Source organism: Pleurodeles waltl, chromosome 5 (assembly GCF_031143425.1).
Source record: "Pleurodeles waltl isolate 20211129_DDA chromosome 5, aPleWal1.hap1.20221129, whole genome shotgun sequence".
Classification (NCBI taxonomy): Eukaryota; Metazoa; Chordata; class Amphibia; order Caudata; family Salamandridae; genus Pleurodeles; species Pleurodeles waltl.
Genome location: NC_090444.1, coordinates 1,727,259,688 through 1,727,280,267, shown reverse-complemented (window position 1 = coordinate 1,727,280,267; position 20,580 = coordinate 1,727,259,688). Strand labels below are relative to the sequence as shown.

The 20,580-nt window shown below is 46.7% G+C and overlaps 1 protein-coding gene across 1 annotated transcript in view; it reads left to right on the top strand.

Moving 5' to 3' along the window:
- CDC5L (cell division cycle 5 like) overlaps window positions 1-20,580 on the top strand; it is a 215,516-nt gene that overhangs the window by 27,503 nt on the left and 167,433 nt on the right. Inside the window, exon 3 of the mRNA XM_069236107.1 lies at window positions 6,031-6,192. Within this exon, the coding sequence (XP_069092208.1) occupies window positions 6,031-6,192 (162 nt within the window). The remainder of the gene's footprint in view (window positions 1-6,030; window positions 6,193-20,580) is intronic.

Here is a 20,580-nt window from a genome sequence, read left to right as displayed (position 1 = left end):
GTCAGCTTTCTCCCACAACCACTCCCACCCGCCCTTCCATTGCCCGCTTAATGTACCAGCCTCTTCCACCTGCCCTCTATTGTCAGGAAGCTCTCTCAGTTCCTCCCCAACAAACCATCCATTATTGGCATGCACTCTTAGCCCCTCCCAATCCCCCCCGCCCCCCCCCCCCACCAGCCTTGGTGGTTCTCTCACACTCTGCTGTCCATTAGTGGCCCCATTCCCTCCAACTCACATTACATTATCCTGTCTGCTTGGTGCCCCATCCCCTCCCGCCCACCTTCTGCTGTCTGCTTGCTGCCTCTCCCTCTCCTGCTTTTTGCTGCACACTTCTGACACTCCCACCTGCACTGTGTTGTCTCCTTGGTGTGACATACTTCGCCACCCTCTATTGTCCATGTTTCCAGTTGTTGATTACCCGTTTTTTCACCCTTTTGGAACCTTGTACTATATTTTGTCATAATATATCTTCTGCAATTTACTTATAGAGCCTTATTTAGTCAATGCAATTTAGTTTACCTTTTTGAGGCAGTAACAATTAAGTGGGCCCAAACCTTTATTTTAGGAGACATAAGTGTTTCAGCTGATGATCCGATGTATTGCAGAGACATCTTAGAATGAATGTCAGCTTATGTTGCTACTTGGGAAGAGAAGGTCGACACAGGTGGTTCTTAACCTATGGTCCAGAGACACCTGGCGGTCCACTAAGCCTCCTTGGGGGGGTCCACGACTGCTTACAAATTTAAATAATGTTAACAGATAAAGAATTTGTATAGAAATAAAATGGAAAATTGGAGGCTAAAAATTGGGTTACTATTCCCACATTGATTTATGAAAGCAGCGCAAGTGCACCAAACAAAAATATAGTATGGATGATACATGGCCTCAACTGAATTCGGAAAGCTCCGCTTTTCACATTAAAATGTAGATTTTTTTAACATTCTCTTGTGGATTAAATAACCTTTTCAGCATTTGTGTATTTGTTTGATGTATGCTTGGTTCCGTATTTTATTTTATTGTATATTGTTTTGCGGTTTGAATGATTGAACATTTTTAAGCCCGGGTCCCTCAATTTCAATAATGATTCAGTGGGGGTATCCCAGGTTTCCAGTAGTGATTAAGTGAGGGGTCAACAGAAGTCAAATGGTTAAGAACCACTGCCATAGACCTCATTCTTTCTTCTCACGCCCTGGTGGAAATCAAGAACACCCTCTTACTTGGGTAGATCATACAAGAAATCTGATGCTTCATAGTTTTCCTCTGGCCCAAAGGAGGAAAGACACCAAGATGTAGATGTACGAAAGTAAGAGAATCAGGCACCGTTCTGATTCTGAGGAGTCTCGCTTGACCATTCGTCAGCAATTAAGATTGATATATATATCTTGATTGGTTATGAATTCTAGGATAAAGAAACAGATACATGTTTCATGTATAAATCATTTGTTGTTTACATAAAAAATGACTATTTGTAGAGCTCCAATTTGAAGGTGGGAGGTTTTTCTGTTGTTGATTTCTGTGTGTCTCCGTGTCCCACTCCAACATGTGTGTGCAGTTTAATGGAACCCTTTGAAGTTGTATTGGCTACTGGTCTTTAAATTGATTCTATTTGAAGAGTCTGGTGTCTGTTATAAGGCGTTTTATGGAGCTGGGCCTTCCTTCCTGCAGACTCTCCTGCTCAGATATCTTCCTCATCGCTCCCGCCCAGTCTACTCTTTTGTCTTTACTGGTTGTCCCCTGTTTTCCATTTCTTTTCTTGCGCCACCTTCCTTCCTTGCTTGCTTGTAATGTGGGATTATTTCAGTTTGGGGAAGGCACTGAAACTTATTCTGCTGATTTGGCTTCCTCGTTTGGTTGTATGAATTTAATGCCAAGGTGCCCCGAGCGATAGTTCACACTTTATAAGCTTTCTCTTTCATTCATTTATTACGAAACATTTCTTTTCAATTACTCTTGTGTTTAGTGTTAAGTAGTAACTTTTTCACCGCTTTCTATGTTGCCACATTTTTATTTCTGCTGGAATATATGTGAGATGATAACTTTCACATTTTTAGGAATGTACACAGAGAACTTAAAAAAAAAAAATAATAATAATGTTCATAGTCAAATGATCTAACACTAATTTCTAGTACCCCTTTCTCGTTTGGTAGTCTTATGTTACGAGATAGGAAGAAACAAGATACATAAGAAGCTCCTCAGGATTACATTTCTTAAGAATGCTTTGAGATTAGTGATTACATAACCACTTAGCATCTAAAGGCAAAATCAGTCACTGGAAGAATAGACTAGTAAAATACATCTATTTTTTTAAAAAAACAGATTCTGTATGTGTGTGCATCGCTTAGGGCTTACCCTAAAAATAAATACACCTCGGTGGTGAATAGAGCTACGTAAACTGATCTATGCTTATGCTCCTTAAATAAACACTGGGTCCAGTCCATAACCCCAAAAGTCCTTTCCCCCAAGGCCCGTGTTTCTGGTGTCGACAGCATTTCAGCCCATAGCAGGCAGCATACAGATATCAGCAAGTTGCATAGACCTGCTGAGCTATTTTAGTAACTCAACAGTATATAAACATTTGAACCCGTATGAGAAGAGGATTGAAAGGGGATTTTTAAAAAGTGGTGTCTGTTTCCACTCAAGCCACTGGTACACACTGGTTGATAACTGTTGAAAATTTACAGACTAGGATTAACAAAAATTACCTTAAATTTAACTTCATCTTTTTGGAAGGACACATATAGTTGGATGAATTGACTGGATCTATTTCTTTACTTTAAGAGCCCATCTGTACAGTACTTCACGTTCGTTTAAAATAAACCCTAAGGTGAACCTTAAGATTTATGTGAATGTTTATAAAGTATGTGAAGATAATTGAAGATTCAATAGTATTCTGTTGGGACAGCATCCAATTTAGCTATTGCTTTTTTTTTTTTTTACTATTCAGAATTTCTTAGACTACCTAAAAGCTATTTCTGCAGTTGGTGATATTGCACAGCAGTTGTGTGAAGTGCCACATAACTATTTCTATTCCAAGCATATAAGACCTATTGATTTACTCTGCCCTTCAGAGAACACTCCTGTTTGCAAATATGAGTATCTCCAATCCCTTCTTTATTTCAACATTCTTTTAAGTTTCACTGGTGTAGGAAGTTGGCTCTGTATGCACTATTTCAAAGTAAGGAATAGTATGCACAGAGTCCAAGGGTTCCTCTTAGAGGTAAGATAGTGGCAAAAAGAGATAATACTAATGCTCTATTTTGTGGTAGTGTGGTCGAGCAGTAGGCTTATCAAAGGAGTAGTGTTAAGCATTTGTTGTACATACACAAGCAATAAATGAGGAACACACACTCAAAGACAATTCCAGGCCAATAGGTTTTTGTATAGAAAAATATATTTTCTTAGTTTATTTTAAGAACCACAGGTTCAAATTCTACATGTAATACTTTGCATGAAAGGTATTGCAGGTAAGTACTTTAGGAACTTTGAATAATCACAATAGCATATATACTTTTCAAATAAAACACATATAGCTATTTTAAAACTAGACAGTGCAATTTTCACAGTTCCTAGGGGAGGTAAGTAATTGTTAGTTCTTGCAGGTAAGTAAACCACCTACGGGGTTCAAGTTTGGGTCCAAGGTAGCCCACCGTTGGGGGGTTCAGAGCAACCCCAAAGTTACCACACCAGCGGCTCAGGGCCGGTCAGGTGCAGAGTTCAAAGTGGTGCCCAAAACGCATAGGCTTCAATGGAGAAGGGGGTGCCCCGGTTCCAGTCTGCCAGCAGGTAAGTACCCGCGTCTTCGGAGGCAGAACAGGGGGGTTTTGTAGGGCACCGGGGGGGACACAGGTTAGCACAGGAAGTACACCCTCAGCAGCACGGGGGCGGCCGGGTGCAGTGTGCAAACACAAGTCGGGTTTGTAATAGGAATCAATGGGAGACCAAGGGGTCTCTTCAGCGATGCAGGCAAGGGGGGGGGCTCCTCGGGGTAGCCACCACCTGGGCAAGGGAGAGGGCCTCCTGGGGGTCACTCCTGCACTGGAGTTCCGATCCTTCAGGTCCTGGGGGCTGCGGGTGCAGGGTCTTTTCCAGGCGTCGGGATCTGAGAGTCAGGCAGTCGCGGTCAGGGGGAGCCTCGGGATTCCCTCTGCAGGCGTCGCTGTGGGGGCTCAGGGGGGACAACTTTGGTTACTCACAGTCTCGGAGTCGCCGGGGGGTCCTCCCTGAAGTGTTGTTTCTCCACAAGTCGAGTCGGGGTTGCCGGGTGCAGGGTTGCAAGTCTCACGCTTCTGGCGGGAAACGCTGTTGTCTTTAAGTTGCTCCTTTGGAAACAAAGTTGCAGTCTTGGGTGAACAGGGCCGCTGATCTCTGGAGTTTCTTGGTCCTTTTAGAGCAGGGCAGTCCTCTGAGGATTCAGAGGTCGCTGGTCCTGGGGAAAGCGTCGCTGGAGCAGTTTTCTTCCGAAGGGGGGAGACAGGCCGGTAGAGCTGGGGCCAAGGCAGTTGGTGTCTCCGTCTTCTCTGCAGGGCTTTTCAGCTCAGCAGTCCTCTTCTTCTTAGGTTGCAGGAATCTGAGTTCCTAGGTTCAGGGGAGCCCCTAAATACAGAATTTAGGGGTGTGTTTAGGTCAGGGAGGGCAGTAGCCAATGGCTACTAGCCCTGAGGGTGGCTACACCCTCTTTGTGCCTCCTCCCAAGGGGAGGGGGTCACATTCCTATCCCTATTTGGGGGGATCCTCCATCTGCAAGATGGAGGATTCCTAAAAGTCAGAGTCACTTCAGCTCAGGTTGCCTTAGGGGCTGTCCTGACTGGCAAGTGACTCCTCCTTGTTTTTCTCATTATCTCTCCTGGACTTGCCGCCAAAAGTGGGGGCTGTGTCCAGGGGGCGGGCATCTCCACTAGCTGGAGTGCCCTGGGGCATTGTAACGCAAAGCTTGAGCCTTTGAAGCTCACTGCTAGGTGTTACAGTTCCTGCAGGGGGGAGGTGTGAAGCACCTCCACCCAGAGCAGGCTTTGTTTCTGTCCTCGGAGAGCACAAAGGCTCTCACCGCATGGGGTCAGAAACTCGTCTCTCAGCAGCAGGCTGGCACAGACCAGTCAGTCCTACACTGAACAATTGGGTAAAATACGGTGGGTATCTCTAAGATGCCCTCTGTGTGCATTTTTTATAAATCCAACACTGGCATCAGTGTGGGTTTATTATTCTGAGAAGTTTGATACTAAACTTCCCAGTATTCAGTGTAGCCATTATGGAGCTGTGGAGTTCGTTTTTGACAGACTCCCACACCATATATTCTTATGGCTACCCTGCACTTACAATGTCTAATAGTGCACCCTGCCTTAGGGCTGTAAGGCCTGCTAGAGGGGTGACTTACCTATGCCACTGGCAGTGTGAGGTTGGCATGGCACCCTGAGGGGAGTGCCATGTCGACTTAGTCATTTTCTCCCCACCAGCACACACAAGCTGGCAAGCAGTGTGTCTGTGCTGAGTGAGGGGTCCCTAGGGTGGCATAAGACATGCTGCAGCCCTTAGAGACCTTCCCTGGCATCAGGGCCCTTGGTACCAGGGGTACCAGTTACAAGGGACTTACCTGGGTGCCAGGGTTGTGACAATTGTGGAGACAATGGTACGTTTTAGGTGAAAGAACACTGGTGCTGGGGCCTGTTTAGCAGGGTCCCAGCACACTTCTCAGTCAAGTCAGCATCAGTATCAGGCAAAAAGTGGGGGGTAATTGCAACAGGGAGCCATTTCTTTACAACTGGCAAGTCTGAACATATCATTGTTCCAGTTCTGTTCAATTGACAGCACTGAAATTACTGGATCCTGATGCTGTAACATTGATCACATCATCAGGATTATGCACCAGTGTGTGATTGTGTGTTTGTAAATGTATGGTCTTTTTTTTTTTTTTTTTTATAAAAAAAAAGCATCTCGGGTATATTGACTAAAAAGGTATCAGTACTTATAGAGTTTGCATTTCGCATTCCTTTTAGTGGCTCCTAAATATATGTTTTTTTTGTCTGTTTCATGCAGGTATGAATGGCTGGATCCAAGCATCAAAAAGACAGAATGGTCACGTGAAGAGGAGGAAAAACTACTGCACCTGGCCAAACTGATGCCAACCCAGTGGAGAACCATAGCCCCAATTATTGGAAGGACAGCAGCTCAGTGTTTGGAGCATTACGAGTTCTTGCTGTAAGTACACAGTCATATTAATCTCACGGAATTAGAAGCCTCCACGGCCTACGCTTTTCTCTGCAGTGCTTCCAGTGTCTATTATTTAAGAGTCAGATTTTATGTTATAAGGATTTTCTAAACCGATGGCCCCGACTAGTGGCTTTTTACTGCTGATCTAAGTCTGGTGTCGGCTGAATCATTGACATTTTTCATGTACACTAACTCTGGAAAGCTAAACAAATACAGATACTTTCTGAGAACAAATTGATTTACAGTTTGTTCTCGATCCCTTGAGGATGTCAGATGACTACTCCATCGGTGGGTCACCACATAAGTACACCTAGATACATCTGGGCTGTTAAGTGAGTAAACAAATTCCCCCTCCGCTCATGTCTTCATGAATAATGTTACATTTAATTTGTAATTAATGACCTAACAGGAATACATACAACAGGCAGTGATGCAATGAACAAAAGGGACATGAACTGAAAAAATCAGATCATAACTGCATTAGGAGATTGTACAGCCTATGGAGACTGTTGGTAAAGTTCTTGCAGGGATCATCACTATAAAATGGCTTTATTAAGGTAGATGGCCTGCTTCTGGGAATTCTAATATTTAACTGTTTTTGTCCCTGGCATGCATTGCGTAGCCCACTTGGTGAGCAGCGGAATTGTTAACAGTTCATATGAACACAAACCTCTTGTGGTTGCTTCCAACATTTTCTTCAGTTTATATTGTCGCGTGGGCTCTCATTATCCTAAATGAGACTACTGGATTTCTAGGTAGCAGGATCGTTCACGGTGTGGGGGACTGAGTCTGACCCACTTGGAAGGACCTCTGTCACCCTAAATCCGTTTTTGCTCTGACTAACTAGCAGTGCCTCATCTCTCCCAAGGGGAAGGGATGATTGGGCAGCCGAGCGCATGACATCTTTGGAACTTCTCAGGGAAGTCGTGGTCACTCAGAGCCCAAACCAGCTCTCTCCATTTACAGTACGATCTCATATACAAATGACAAAGGCAGTTTGAGTTTTATAGATTGTTTTAATAAAACGACTGCATTTTAGATATTAAGGCGTGAGCCTCAATAACCAGAACCATACAACACAGTAGGATTGAAATAGTCACGAGGAGAGTGAAACATAAGAATAATGCTATCATGGTGTTAATAATTTCTACTCTCTCTCAGCTAGTTCTATTTCGAGCACAGCATGTTAAGCTTCTAACTTGCCTTTCAGATTCCCTGGGAAGCCATCAACCCTCATACCTGAGCAAAGGGCTGTGATCTGGTTCAGCATCTGCAATGAGGCAGTCAGCGTCTAGTTGTGGTTCCCTGGGCGGAATCTCCCTCTTGCGTGTATTGGGACAAGGAAGTGTTTTTATAACTAACATGTCAGTGTGATCACAAAATGTCCCTACGCAAGAATGCCAAAGACTAAACTCCTACCACGTCTATCGGCAATGTACCAGACTGTATCCTTGACTAAAGCACAGAGTGAACAACAATGTGTTATTGAGGACTCCAGTGCTGACGTAGGCTAAACAGTGTGATATAAAAAATAAAACAAGACCGTAGAACTGGTTATATGAAAAATAACAGTACGAAGCCGAATAAAAAGCGTTTAGAGCAAAGTGCACAGAGGCTCTAAGCTGCGAGCAAAGGAATAAAATACATCCAGGGCAAAGTGCACAAAGACCTAAAAGCCTGAAGCCAACGCGCAACGGATACATAAAACTGACCACACTACACCCTCCCCTTGTCGGTAGCAAGTGGTTCTAATAATAGAAAAATATGCCCCAGATACAAAAAAAATAATACATCAATTATATTTCGACAAGTTCAGAGGACAGCAAAGTAGAAAAACAATTTATATTGGGAAGCATGTGACATTAAAGCCAAATTTGATACTATGTCAATTTCAATAAAAAAAAAATCCAATTCTTAGACAGAAGCCACGGAAAGCAGGAGATCCTCCACTTTGACAGATGCCAATATCGGAAAATCCGCGCCAAAAACTATCATGGAGCAGGTGTGTTCCATAGCCCCAAAACCATCCAGGACGGCACCCTGTGCAGGGCCTATGAATGAGACAATACCATCTTCCTCCAGGAAGGGAATCTCATAAACTGCCTCACGAAGCAAACGCAACCGTAGTGCACAAGTCTGGGAATGAGCCCTAATCGGGAACATCAACAGATCAGTATCGACCACTGGGGGGCGCTGCAGTGAGAGACAGAGAGCCAGTGCATGTTCAAACGAGCACCAAAGGCACCGAAACACGGGTTGCACACAATCCAAAACCGGTCGGAATGACAGAGACCAGTCACACTCCCAGGAGTGTTGCTCCAAAATGCTGCATCATGCGTTCACAAAACAGCTGCGCTGACGGGAGCGCCAGTATGGGATCTCGTCGCGGTGGGACAGCCTTGCGGAAGAACAGCAGCAACAGAAAAACACCAGCCAACAAAGCCAAAGTAATCGGAAATCCCCCAAAAATGCTTCCAAAAATAGAATGAATAGCTGAAGGTATTAAACCGAATATGGAAGAGAAGGTATGAGCAAAACCAACACCAGCGGCTTTGAAAAAATGTGCAATTCCAGCAGTGCTGGACGCATTAAATATACGTCCCACGAGTTCACCAAAGTGACTCGGAAAGTTAGTATTTAAAAGGGACTGTATTTCCGCTGATGACCTTGCCACCTGAAGTGCGTAGGTCTCGCTAGCAGATGTAAGGGCCACATGCTTTTGAAACAATAGAGCTTTCAGTCGACTCAACTTGTCGAAATGCACCTTGGAAGTAGCAATATGAGGCCAGATGTCCGCTACCTCCTTAATTCGAATGGGGGGAAACAACACATTCCCGCAGCACGTAACGGCCTTGGTGACAACGACCATGTAAACTATTCCGGCACGCATGCCACAACAGGGTTCACTGTTAAGAAGGACGTAGCTGCCGTTTGAAAGCACCTGGAAAGTGTTTTTAATTACCGGGACTGGAACTCCCTTAAGATAACAAGCTAAGTTAGCAATTGAGGCATTACACGCCCCGTGCAAAGACAGCTGTTTACAAACCATTGAATGGCTGACAGACGTTTCGCATTCGCCACCACTAAGAAAAACCTCTATCATACCATTAAGACATCTGTATAGAAAGGGAAGCTCCCACACCTCATGTATGTAACTGTCTCCCAACCGTTCATATCTACCCACCGGAATGTGCTTCAAACAAGAAGTAAATTGCAGAGTGGAGATAGGCAAATTAATAACTCCGTGAATCAACCACTCAGCTGACGGAATCTCAGCCACAGTAAAAGGCAACTTCTCCAACTTTTCAATATTTAACATAACATACGTCGCTTCCTTCTTAGCCATCAGTTGTTGTTGACGTGTCAAATTAAAGGAAATGAATATCTCCCTGGCACGAATGTGCTGCCACGGAACGCGACCTGCCTTCAATGTCTGTAGAGTCCAACCCAACTGCATGATGGACCGCGTTTGACTCTGCCCATGATATAAAGAAGACATATCCGATTTAATAATGTCTATAGCAGAGGAAACAACGTTGTCAATTGTGTATACACAGTCTGATAGGGTATGCATCCCATTATCCACAACAGACAAAGCTTGAATCAAATTTTCCTGATCAATTTGCCTCAACCGGGCCGCTGCCTCTTGTTGTGAAAGCTTCCAAATCTCATTATATACTTCATACAAAAAACGTTTCTTCCGTGGTACTCTTGGTCCTGACAAAAAATCTTGCAAGTCAGTATCATTAGACAGTAACGTGAGATGTGTCTTAACTGCATCCAGCGTGGATGACTTCAACCATTGTTGACAAAGTTTCCCCACGCTGTATGTAGTAATGATGTCAGCATGTTCTGGTGATATGTAGCGAGGGTCTGCCCTACCAGTCCTGAATCCCCCCGAAGAGGTGACAAAACGTTGATGACACCTATTAGTGTCTATGGGCCACAATAACCACCCGCCTGGACGTGTCAATGAAGTGTTAAGCGTACCATTCTGGACCCAGTCTGTATGCTCACTAAACGTGGCATTAATATATTGCTGCCAATTTTTCATTTTGGAAGGGACAGGTATGCCAGGCAAATTCAATTCCCTAATTGTTGCTAAGCCCAAACAGCTAGTCTGTTGTACAGTGTCATTTAAGAAAATCATTTGGACAGTGTAAAGAAATGGCTCCCTGTTGCAGTTACCCCCCACTTTTTGCCTGATACTGATGCTGACTTGACTGAGAAGTGTGCTGGGACCCTGCTAACCAGGCCCCAGCACCAGTGTTCCTTCACCTAAAATGTACCATTGTATCCACAATTGGCACACCCTGGCATTCAGATAAGTCCCTTGTAACTGGTACTTCTAGTACCAAGGGCCCTGATGCCAAGAAAGGTCTCTAAGGGCTGCAGCATGTCTTATGCCACCCTAGAGACCCCTCACTCAGCACAGACACACTGCTTACAAGCCTGTGTGTGCTGGTGAGAACAAAATGAGTAAGTCGACATGGCACTCCCCTCAGGGTGCCATGCCAGCCTCTCACTGCCTATGCAGTATAGGTAAGACACCCCTCTAGCAGGCCTTACAGCCCTAAGGCAGGGTGCACTATACCATAGGTGAGGGTACCAGTGCATGAGCACTGTGCCCCTACAGTGTCTAAGCAAAACCTTAGACATTGTAAGTGCAGGGTAGCCATAAGAGTATATGGTCTGGGAGTCTGTTTTACACGAACTCCACAGCACCATAATGGCTACACTGAAAACTGGGAAGTTTGGTATCAAACTTCTCAGCAAAATAAATGCACACTGATGCCAGTGTACATTTTATTGTAAAATACACCCCAGAGGGCACCTTAGAGGTGCCCCCTGAAACTTAACCGACTATCTGTGTAGGCTGACTAGTTTTAGCAGCCTGCCACAAACCGAGACATGTTGCTGGCCCCATGGGGAGAGTGCCTTTGTCACTCTGAGGCCAGTAACAAAGCCTGCACTGGGTGGGGATGCTAACACCTCCCCCAGGCAGGAATTGTCACACCTGGCGGTGAGCCTCAAAGGCTCACCTCCTTTGTGCCAACCCAGCAGGACACTCCAGCTAGTGGAGTTGCCCGCCCCCTCCGGCCAGGCCCCACTTTTGGCGGCAAGGCCGGAGAAAATAATGAGAATAACAAGGAGGAGTCACTGGCCAGTCAGGACAGCCCCTAAGGTGTCCTGAGCTGAGGTGACTCTAACTTTTAGAAATCCTCCATCTTGCAGATGGAGGATTCCCCCAATAGGGTTAGGATTGTGACCCCCTCCCCTTGGGAGGAGGCACAACGAGGGTGTACCCACCCTCAGGGCTAGTAGCCATTGGCTACTAACCCCCCAGACCTAAACACGCCCTTAAATTTAGTATTTAAGGGCTACCCTGAACCCTAGAAAATTAGATTCCTGCAACTACCAGAAGAAGGACTGCCCAGCTGAAAACCCCTGCAGCGGAAGACCAGAAGACGACAACTGCCTTGGCTCCAGAAACTCACCGGCCTGTCTCCTGCCTTCCAAAGATCCTGCTCCAGCGACGCCTTCCAAAGGGACCAGCGACCTCGACATCCTCTGAGGACTGCCCCTGCTTCGAAAAGACAAGAAACTCCCGAGGACAGCGGACCTGCTCCAAGAAAGGCTGCAACTTTGTTTCCAGCAGCCTTGAAAGAACCCTGCAAGCTCCCCGCAAGAAGCGTGAGACTTGCAACACTGCACCCGGCGACCCCGACTCGGCTGGTGGCGATCCAACACCTCAGGAGGGACCCCAGGACTACTCTGATACTGTGAGTACCAAAACCTGTCCCCCTGAGCCCCCACAGCGCCGCCTGCAGAGGGAATCCCGAGGCTTCCCCTGACCGCGACTCTTTGAACCTAAAGTCCCGACGCCTGGGAGAGACCCTGCACCCGCAGCCCCCAGGACCTGAAGGACCGGACTTTCACTGGAGGAGTGACCCCCAGGAGTCCCTCTCCCTTGATCAAGTGGAGGTTTCCCCGAGGAACCCCCCCCTTGCCTGCCTGCAGCGCTGAAGAGATCCCGAGATCTCCCATTGACTTCCATTACGAACCCGACGCTTGCTTCTACACTGCACCCGGCCGCCCCCGCGCCGCTGAGGGTGAAATTTCTGTGTGGGCTTGTGTCCCCCCCGGTGCCCTACAAAACCCCTCTGGTCTGCCCTCCGAAGACGCGGGTACTTACCTGCAAGCAGACCGGAACCGGGGCACCCCCTTCTCTCCATTCTAGCCTATGTGTTTTGGGCACCACTTTGAACTCTGCACCTGACCGGCCCTGAGCTGCTGGTGTGGTGACTTTGGGGTTGCTCTGAACCCCCAACGGTGGGCTACCTTGGACCAAGAACTGAACCCTGTAAGTGTCTTACTTACCTGGTAAAACTAACCAAAACTTACCTCCCCTAGGAACTGTGAAAATTGCACTAAGTGTCCACTTTTAAAACAGCTATTTGTCAACAAACTTGAAAAGTATACATGCAATTTTGATGATTTGAAGTTCCTAAAGTACTTACCTGCAATACCTTTCGAATGAGATATTACATGTAAAATTTGAACCTGTGGTTCTTAAAATAAACTAAGAAAAGATATTTTTCTATACAAAAACCTATTGGCTGGATTTGTCTCTGAGTGTGTGTACCTCATTTATTGTCTATGTGTACGTACAACAAATGCTTAACACTACTCCTTGGATAAGCCTACTGCTCGACCACACTACCACAAAATAGAGCATTAGTATTATCTATTTTTACCACTATTTTACCTCTAAGGGGAACCCTTGGACTCTGTGCATGCTATTCCTTACTTTGAAATAGCACATACAGAGCCAACGTCCTACATTGGTGGATCAGCGGTGGGGTACAAGACTTTGCATTTGCTGGACTACTCAGCCAATACCTGATCACACGACAAATTCCAAAATTGTCATTAGAAATTGATTTTTGCAATTTGAAAAGTTTTCTAAATTCTTAAAAGACCTGCTAGGGCCTTGTGTTAGATCCTGTTTAGCATTTCTTTTAGAGTTTAAAAGTTTGTAAAAGTTTGAATTAGATTCTAGAACCAGTTGTAGATTCTTAAAAAGTATTCCAACTTTTAGAAGCAAAATGTCTAGCACAGATGTGACTGTGGTGGAACTCGACACCACACCTTACCTCCATCTTAAGATGAGGGAGCTAAGGTCACTCTGTAAAATAAAGAAAATAACAATGGGCCCCAAACCTACCAAAATACAGCTCCAGGAGCTTTTGGCAGAGTTTGAAAAGGCCAACCCCTCTGAGGGTAGCAACTCAGAGGAAGAGGATAGTGACTTGGAGGAAAATTCCCCCCTACCAGCCCTATCTAGGGAGAACAGGGTCCCTCAAACCCTGACTCCAAAAATAATAGTCAGAGATGCTGGTTCCCTCACAGGAGAGACCAACACCTCTGAAATCACTGAGGATAACTCCAGTGAAGATGACCCCCTGTTAGCCAGGATGGTCAAAAGATTGGCTTTGGAAAAGCAGCTCCTAGCCATAGAAAGGGAAAGAAAAGAGATGGGCCTAGGTCCCATCGATGGTGGCAGCAACTTAAATAGGGTCAGAGATTCTCCTGACATCCTAAAAATCCCCAAAGGGATTGTAACAAAATATGAAGATGGTGATGACATCACCAAATGGTTCACAGCTTTTGAGAGGGCTTGTGTAACCAGAAAAGTAAACAGATCTCACTGGGGTGCTCTCCTTTGGGAAATGTTCACTGGAAAGTGTAGGGATAGACTCCTCACACTCTCTGGAAAAGATGCAGAATCTTATGACCTCATGAAGGGTACCCTGATTGAGGGCTTTGGATTCTCCACTGAGGAGTATAGAATTAGATTCAGGGGGGCTCAAAAATCCTCGAGCCAGACCTGGGTTGATTTTGTAGACTACTCAGTAAAAACACTAGATGGTTGGTTAACTGGAAATGAAGTGTGTGACTATGTTGGGCTTTATAATTTGTTTATGAAAGAACACATTTTAAGTAACTGCTTCAATGAAAAGTTGCATCAGTATCTGGTAGACCTAGGTCCAATTTCTCCCCAAGAATTGGGAAAGAAGGCAGACCACTGGGTCAAGACTAGGGTAACCAAAACTTCCACTGGGGGTGACCAAAAGAAAGGGGTTACAAAAACTCCCCAGGAGAAAGTGGGTAACACTAGAAACAAAGAAAAAGAGTCCTCTGTAGGCCCCCAAAAACCAGAACAGGTGGGTGGGCCCCAAGACACAACCCAAAACAAAGGTGGGTACTAGGGTAAGAACTGGGATGCCACTAAGGCATGGTGCCACAACTGTAAACAGTCTGGGCACCACACCAAGGACACTTCTTGTCCCAAAAACAAACCCCAGAACAAAATTCCTGGGGTAACCAGTGTAGCCATGGGAGATGACTCCTCAGATGAGGAGGTCTTCCTAGCCTTCAACTGGAAACAGGGCCCAACAGGTGAGTTGGAGATTCCAGAGGGAAGTAGACACTTCCACCACCTACTGGTGAATGGAATCCCAACCACTGCCCTGAGAGACACTTGTGCCAGTCACACTATTGTGCATGACAGGCTGGTGCTCTCAAACCAGTACATCCCAGGTGAGACTGCCAGGGTAAGAGTTAGCCTAGACAGGGTCACTAAGAGGCCTGTGGCTTTAGTGCCCATAGAAGTGGGTGGCACTCTTAGCTGGAGAAGGGTAGTAGTCAGTACAGACCTCCCCCTTGATTGTCTCCTTGGAAATGACTACCCAGAGGTTAGTCAGAGCCCAAGAGAGGAACTGGTCCAGTGCCAGTCCTCCCCCAAGGATTCTGGAAGTCCTGCCTCTGCAGTAAATGCAAGCAGGCCCCAGAAGAAGAAGAAAAGAAAACCGAGTAGGAAGGGTGGACAACCTTTAGCCAAGGTTACAGCAAGCCAAGGAGATTCTGCTCCAGTAGGGGAGAACTCCAAAAATGGCCCTGATAAAGTCCAACCTGACCCACAAGAAGTCCTGGCTAGTCAGGCAACTGTTAAACCTGAGTGGGTGGCTCCTCAGCTAACAGAAGAAAGAGTGGAAGAAGGGTGTTTACTACAAGATGTGGTAACCCCCCACTCCAATACAGCAGACAGGCAACCTGAACCCAAAGAAGCCTGTAACTTAGCCCCTTCCCTTTTAGGTGAAGAGCTAAAGGTGTGGTTCTGGGCACTGACAGCTGTCAGTGGCCTCTGCTGGGTGTTAGCCTTTATGGCTGCACTATCCTTAGCATGGTGGTCTGACCCCATGCCAAATAGCAAGTTAGGCCCCCTGACCCTATTGGTCATGGTGGGGTTACTCCAGCTCTGGGTAACCTCTCTGGGTAAGCTAGGGGTAACCCTGGCCAAGATAAGGTTAGCAGAGGTGGATACCTCTAAGACCAAAATAGAAAGAATGGGTGGAGACATTGAAGAGGCAGACAAGAGGCAATTCAGACTAGGTCCTATCACTGTGGAAGTAGGTTAGTTCCCCAAAGGGAATGACCTGAACAGAAGGATGTAAGGCAGAGTAGGCCCTGCAACTAACCAGCCTATTTCTCCTACTCTTCCTCGCCTGACAGACTAGGAAGACTCTCCCAGCTTGGGCTGAGTCTCCTGGCCTGTGGGCTGGGGGGGGCTTGTGTAAAGAAATGGCTCCCTGTTGCAGTTACCCCCCACTTTTTGCCTGATACTGATGCTGACTTGACTGAGAAGTGTGCTGGGACCCTGCTAACCAGGCCCCAGCACCAGTGTTCCTTCACCTAAAATGTACCATTGTATCCACAATTGGCACACCCTGGCATTCAGATAAGTCCCTTGTAACTGGTACTTCTAGTACCAAGGGCCCTGATGCCAAGAAAGGTCTCTAAGGGCTGCAGCATGTCTTATGCCACCCTAGAGACCCCTCACTCAGCACAGACACACTGCTTACAAGCCTGTGTGTGCTGGTGAGAACAAAATGAGTAAGTCGACATGGCACTCCCCTCAGGGTGCCATGCCAGCCTCTCACTGCCTATGCAGTATAGGTAAGACACCCCTCTAGCAGGCCTTACAGCCCTAAGGCAGGGTGCACTATACCATAGGTGAGGGTACCAGTGCATGAGCACTGTGCCCCTACAGTGTCTAAGCAAAACCTTAGACATTGTAAGTGCAGGGTAGCCATAAGAGTATATGGTCTGGGAGTCTGTTTTACACGAACTCCACAGCACCATAATGGCTACACTGAAAACTGGGAAGTTTGGTATCAAACTTCTCAGCACAATAAATGCACACTGATGCCAGTGTACATTTTATTGTAAAATACACCCCAGAGGGCACCTTAGAGGTGCCCCCTGAAACTTAACCGACTATCTGTGTAGGCTGACTAGTTTTAGCAGCCTGCCACAAACCGAGACATGTTGCTGGCCCCATGGGGAGAGTGCCTTTGTCACTCTGAGGCCAGTAACAAAGCCTGCACTGGGTGGGGATGCTAACACCTCCCCCAGGCAGGAATTGTCACACCTGGCGGTGAGCCTCAAAGGCTCACCTCCTTTGTGCCAACCCAGCAGGACACTCCAGCTAGTGGAGTTGCCCGCCCCCTCCGGCCAGGCCCCACTTTTGGCGGCAAGGCCGGAGAAAATAATGAGAATAACAAGGAGGAGTCACTGGCCAGTCAGGACAGCCCCTAAGGTGTCCTGAGCTGAGGTGACTCTAACTTTTAGAAATCCTCCATCTTGCAGATGGAGGATTCCCCCAATAGGGTTAGGATTGTGACCCCCTCCCCTTGGGAGGAGGCACAACGAGGGTGTACCCACCCTCCGGGCTAGTAGCCATTGGCTACTAACCCCCCAGACCTAAACACGCCCTTAAATTTAGTATTTAAGGGCTACCCTGAACCCTAGAAAATTAGATTCCTGCAACTACCAGAAGAAGGACTGCCCAGCTGAAAACCCCTGCAGCGGAAGACCAGAAGACGACAACTGCCTTGGCTCCAGAAACTCACCGGCCTGTCTCCTGCCTTCCAAAGATCCTGCTCCAGCGACGCCTTCCAAAGGGACCAGCGACCTCGACATCCTCTGAGGACTGCCCCTGCTTCGAAAAGACAAGAAACTCCCGAGGACAGCGGACCTGCTCCAAGAAAGGCTGCAACTTTGTTTCCAGCAGCCTTGAAAGAACCCTGCAAGCTCCCCGCAAGAAGCGTGAGACTTGCAACACTGCACCCGGCGACCCCGACTCGGCTGGTGGCGATCCAACACCTCAGGAGGGACCCCAGGACTACTCTGATACTGTGAGTACCAAAACCTGTCCCCTCTGAGCCCCCACAGCGCCGCCTGCAGAGGGAATCCCGAGGCTTCCCCTGACCGCGACTCTTTGAACCTAAAGTCCCGACGCCTGGGAGAGACCCTGCACCCGCAGCCCCCAGGACCTGAAGGACCGGACTTTCACTGGAGGAGTGACCCCCAGGAGTCCCTCTCCCTTGATCAAGTGGAGGTTTCCCCGAGGAACCCCCCCCTTGCCTGCCTGCAGCGCTGAAGAGATCCCGAGATCTCCCATTGACTTCCATTACGAACCCGACGCTTGCTTCTACACTGCACCCGGCCGCCCCCGCGCCGCTCAGGGTGAAATTTCTGTGTGGGCTTGTGTCCCCCCCGGTGCCCTACAAAACCCCTCTGGTCTGCCCTCCGAAGACGCGGGTACTTACCTGCAAGCAGACCGGAACCGGGGCACCCCCTTCTCTCCATTCTAGCCTATGTGTTTTGGGCACCACTTTGAACTCTGCACCTGACCGGCCCTGAGCTGCTGGTGTGGTGACTTTGGGGTTGCTCTGAACCCCCAACGGTGGGCTACCTTGGACCAAGAACTGAACCCTGTAAGTGTCTTACTTACCTGGTAAAACTAACCAAAACTTACCTCCCCTAGGAACTGTGAAAATTGCACTAAGTGTCCACTTTTAAAACAGCTATTTGTCAACAAACTTGAAAAGTATACATGCAATTTTGATGATTTGAAGTTCCTAAAGTACTTACCTGCAATACCTTTCGAATGAGATATTACATGTAAAATTTGAACCTGTGGTTCTTAAAATAAACTAAGAAAAGATATTTTTCTATACAAAAACCTATTGGCTGGATTTGTCTCTGAGTGTGTGTACCTCATTTATTGTCTATGTGTACGTACAACAAATGCTTAACACTACTCCTTGGATAAGCCTACTGCTCGACCACACTACCACAAAATAGAGCATTAGTATTATCTATTTTTACCACTATTTTACCTCTAAGGGGAACCCTTGGACTCTGTGCATGCTATTCCTTACTTTGAAATAGCACATACAGAGCCAACGTCCTACATTGGTGGATCAGCGGTGGGGTACAAGACTTTGCATTTGCTGGACTACTCAGCCAATACCTGATCACACGACAAATTCCAAAATTGTCATTAGAAATTGATTTTTGCAATTTGAAAAGTTTTCTAAATTCTTAAAAGACCTGCTAGGGCCTTGTGTTAGATCCTGTTTAGCATTTCTTTTAGAGTTTAAAAGTTTGTAAAAGTTTGAATTAGATTCTAGAACCAGTTGTAGATTCTTAAAAAGTATTCCAACTTTTAGAAGCAAAATGTCTAGCACAGATGTGACTGTGGTGGAACTCGACACCACACCTTACCTCCATCTTAAGATGAGGGAGCTAAGGTCACTCTGTAAAATAAAGAAAATAACAATGGGCCCCAAACCTACCAAAATACAGCTCCAGGAGCTTTTGGCAGAGTTTGAAAAGGCCAACCCCTCTGAGGGTAGCAACTCAGAGGAAGAGGATAGTGACTTGGAGGAAAATTCCCCCCTACCAGCCCTATCTAGGGAGAACAGGGTCCCTCAAACCCTGACTCCAAAAATAATAGTCAGAGATGCTGGTTCCCTCACAGGAGAGACCAACACCTCTGAAATCACTGAGGATAACTCCAGTGAAGATGACCCCCTGTTAGCCAGGATGGTCAAAAGATTGGCTTTGGAAAAGCAGCTCCTAGCCATAGAAAGGGAAAGAAAAGAGATGGGCCTAGGTCCCATCGATGGTGGCAGCAACTTAAATAGGGTCAGAGATTCTCCTGACATCCTAAAAATCCCCAAAGGGATTGTAACAAAATATGAAGATGGTGATGACATCACCAAATGGTTCACAGCTTTTGAGAGGGCTTGTGTAACCAGAAAAGTAAACGGATCTCACTGGGGTGCTCTCCTTTGGGAAATGTTCACTGGAAAGTGTAGGGATAGACTCCTCACACTCTCTGGAAAAGATGCAGAATCTTATGACCTCATGAAGGGTACCCTGATTGAGGGCTTTGGATTCTCCACTGAGGAGTATAGAATTAGATTCAGGGGGGCTCAAAAATCCTCGAGCCAGACCTGGGTTGATTTTGTAGACTACTCAGTAAAAACACTAGATGGTTGGTTAACTGGAAATGAAGTGTGTGACTATGTTGGGCTTTATAATTTGTTTATGAAAGAACACATTTTAAGTAACTGCTTCAATGAAAAGTTGCATCAGTATCTGGTAGACCTAGGTCCAATTTCTCCCCAAGAATTGGGAAAGAAGGCAGACCACTGGGTCAAGACTAGGGTAACCAAAACTTCCACTGGGGGTGACCAAAAGAAAGGGGTTACAAAAACTCCCCAGGAGAAAGTGGGTAACACTAGAAACAAAGAAAAAGAGTCCTCTGTAGGCCCCCAAAAACCAGAACAGGTGGGTGGGCCCCAAGACACAACCCAAAACAAAGGTGGGTACTAGGGTAAGAACTGGGATGCCACTAAGGCATGGTGCCACAACTGTAAACAGTCTGGGCACCACACCAAGGACACTTCTTGTCCCAAAAACAAACCCCAGAACAAAATTCCTGGGGTAACCAGTGTAGCCATGGGAGATGACTCCTCAGATGAGGAGGTCTTCCTAGCCTTCAACTGGAAACAGGGCCCAACAGGTGAGTTGGAGATTCCAGAGGGAAGTAGACACTTCCACCACCTACTGGTGAATGGAATCCCAACCACTGCCCTGAGAGACACTTGTGCCAGTCACACTATTGTGCATGACAGGCTGGTGCTCTCAAACCAGTACATCCCAGGTGAGACTGCCAGGGTAAGAGTTAGCCTAGACAGGGTCACTAAGAGGCCTGTGGCTTTAGTGCCCATAGAAGTGGGTGGCACTCTTAGCTGGAGAAGGGTAGTAGTCAGTACAGACCTCCCCCTTGATTGTCTCCTTGGAAATGACTACCCAGAGGTTAGTCAGAGCCCAAGAGAGGAACTGGTCCAGTGCCAGTCCTCCCCCAAGGATTCTGGAAGTCCTGCCTCTGCAGTAAATGCAAGCAGGCCCCAGAAGAAGAAGAAAAGAAAACCGAGTAGGAAGGGTGGACAACCT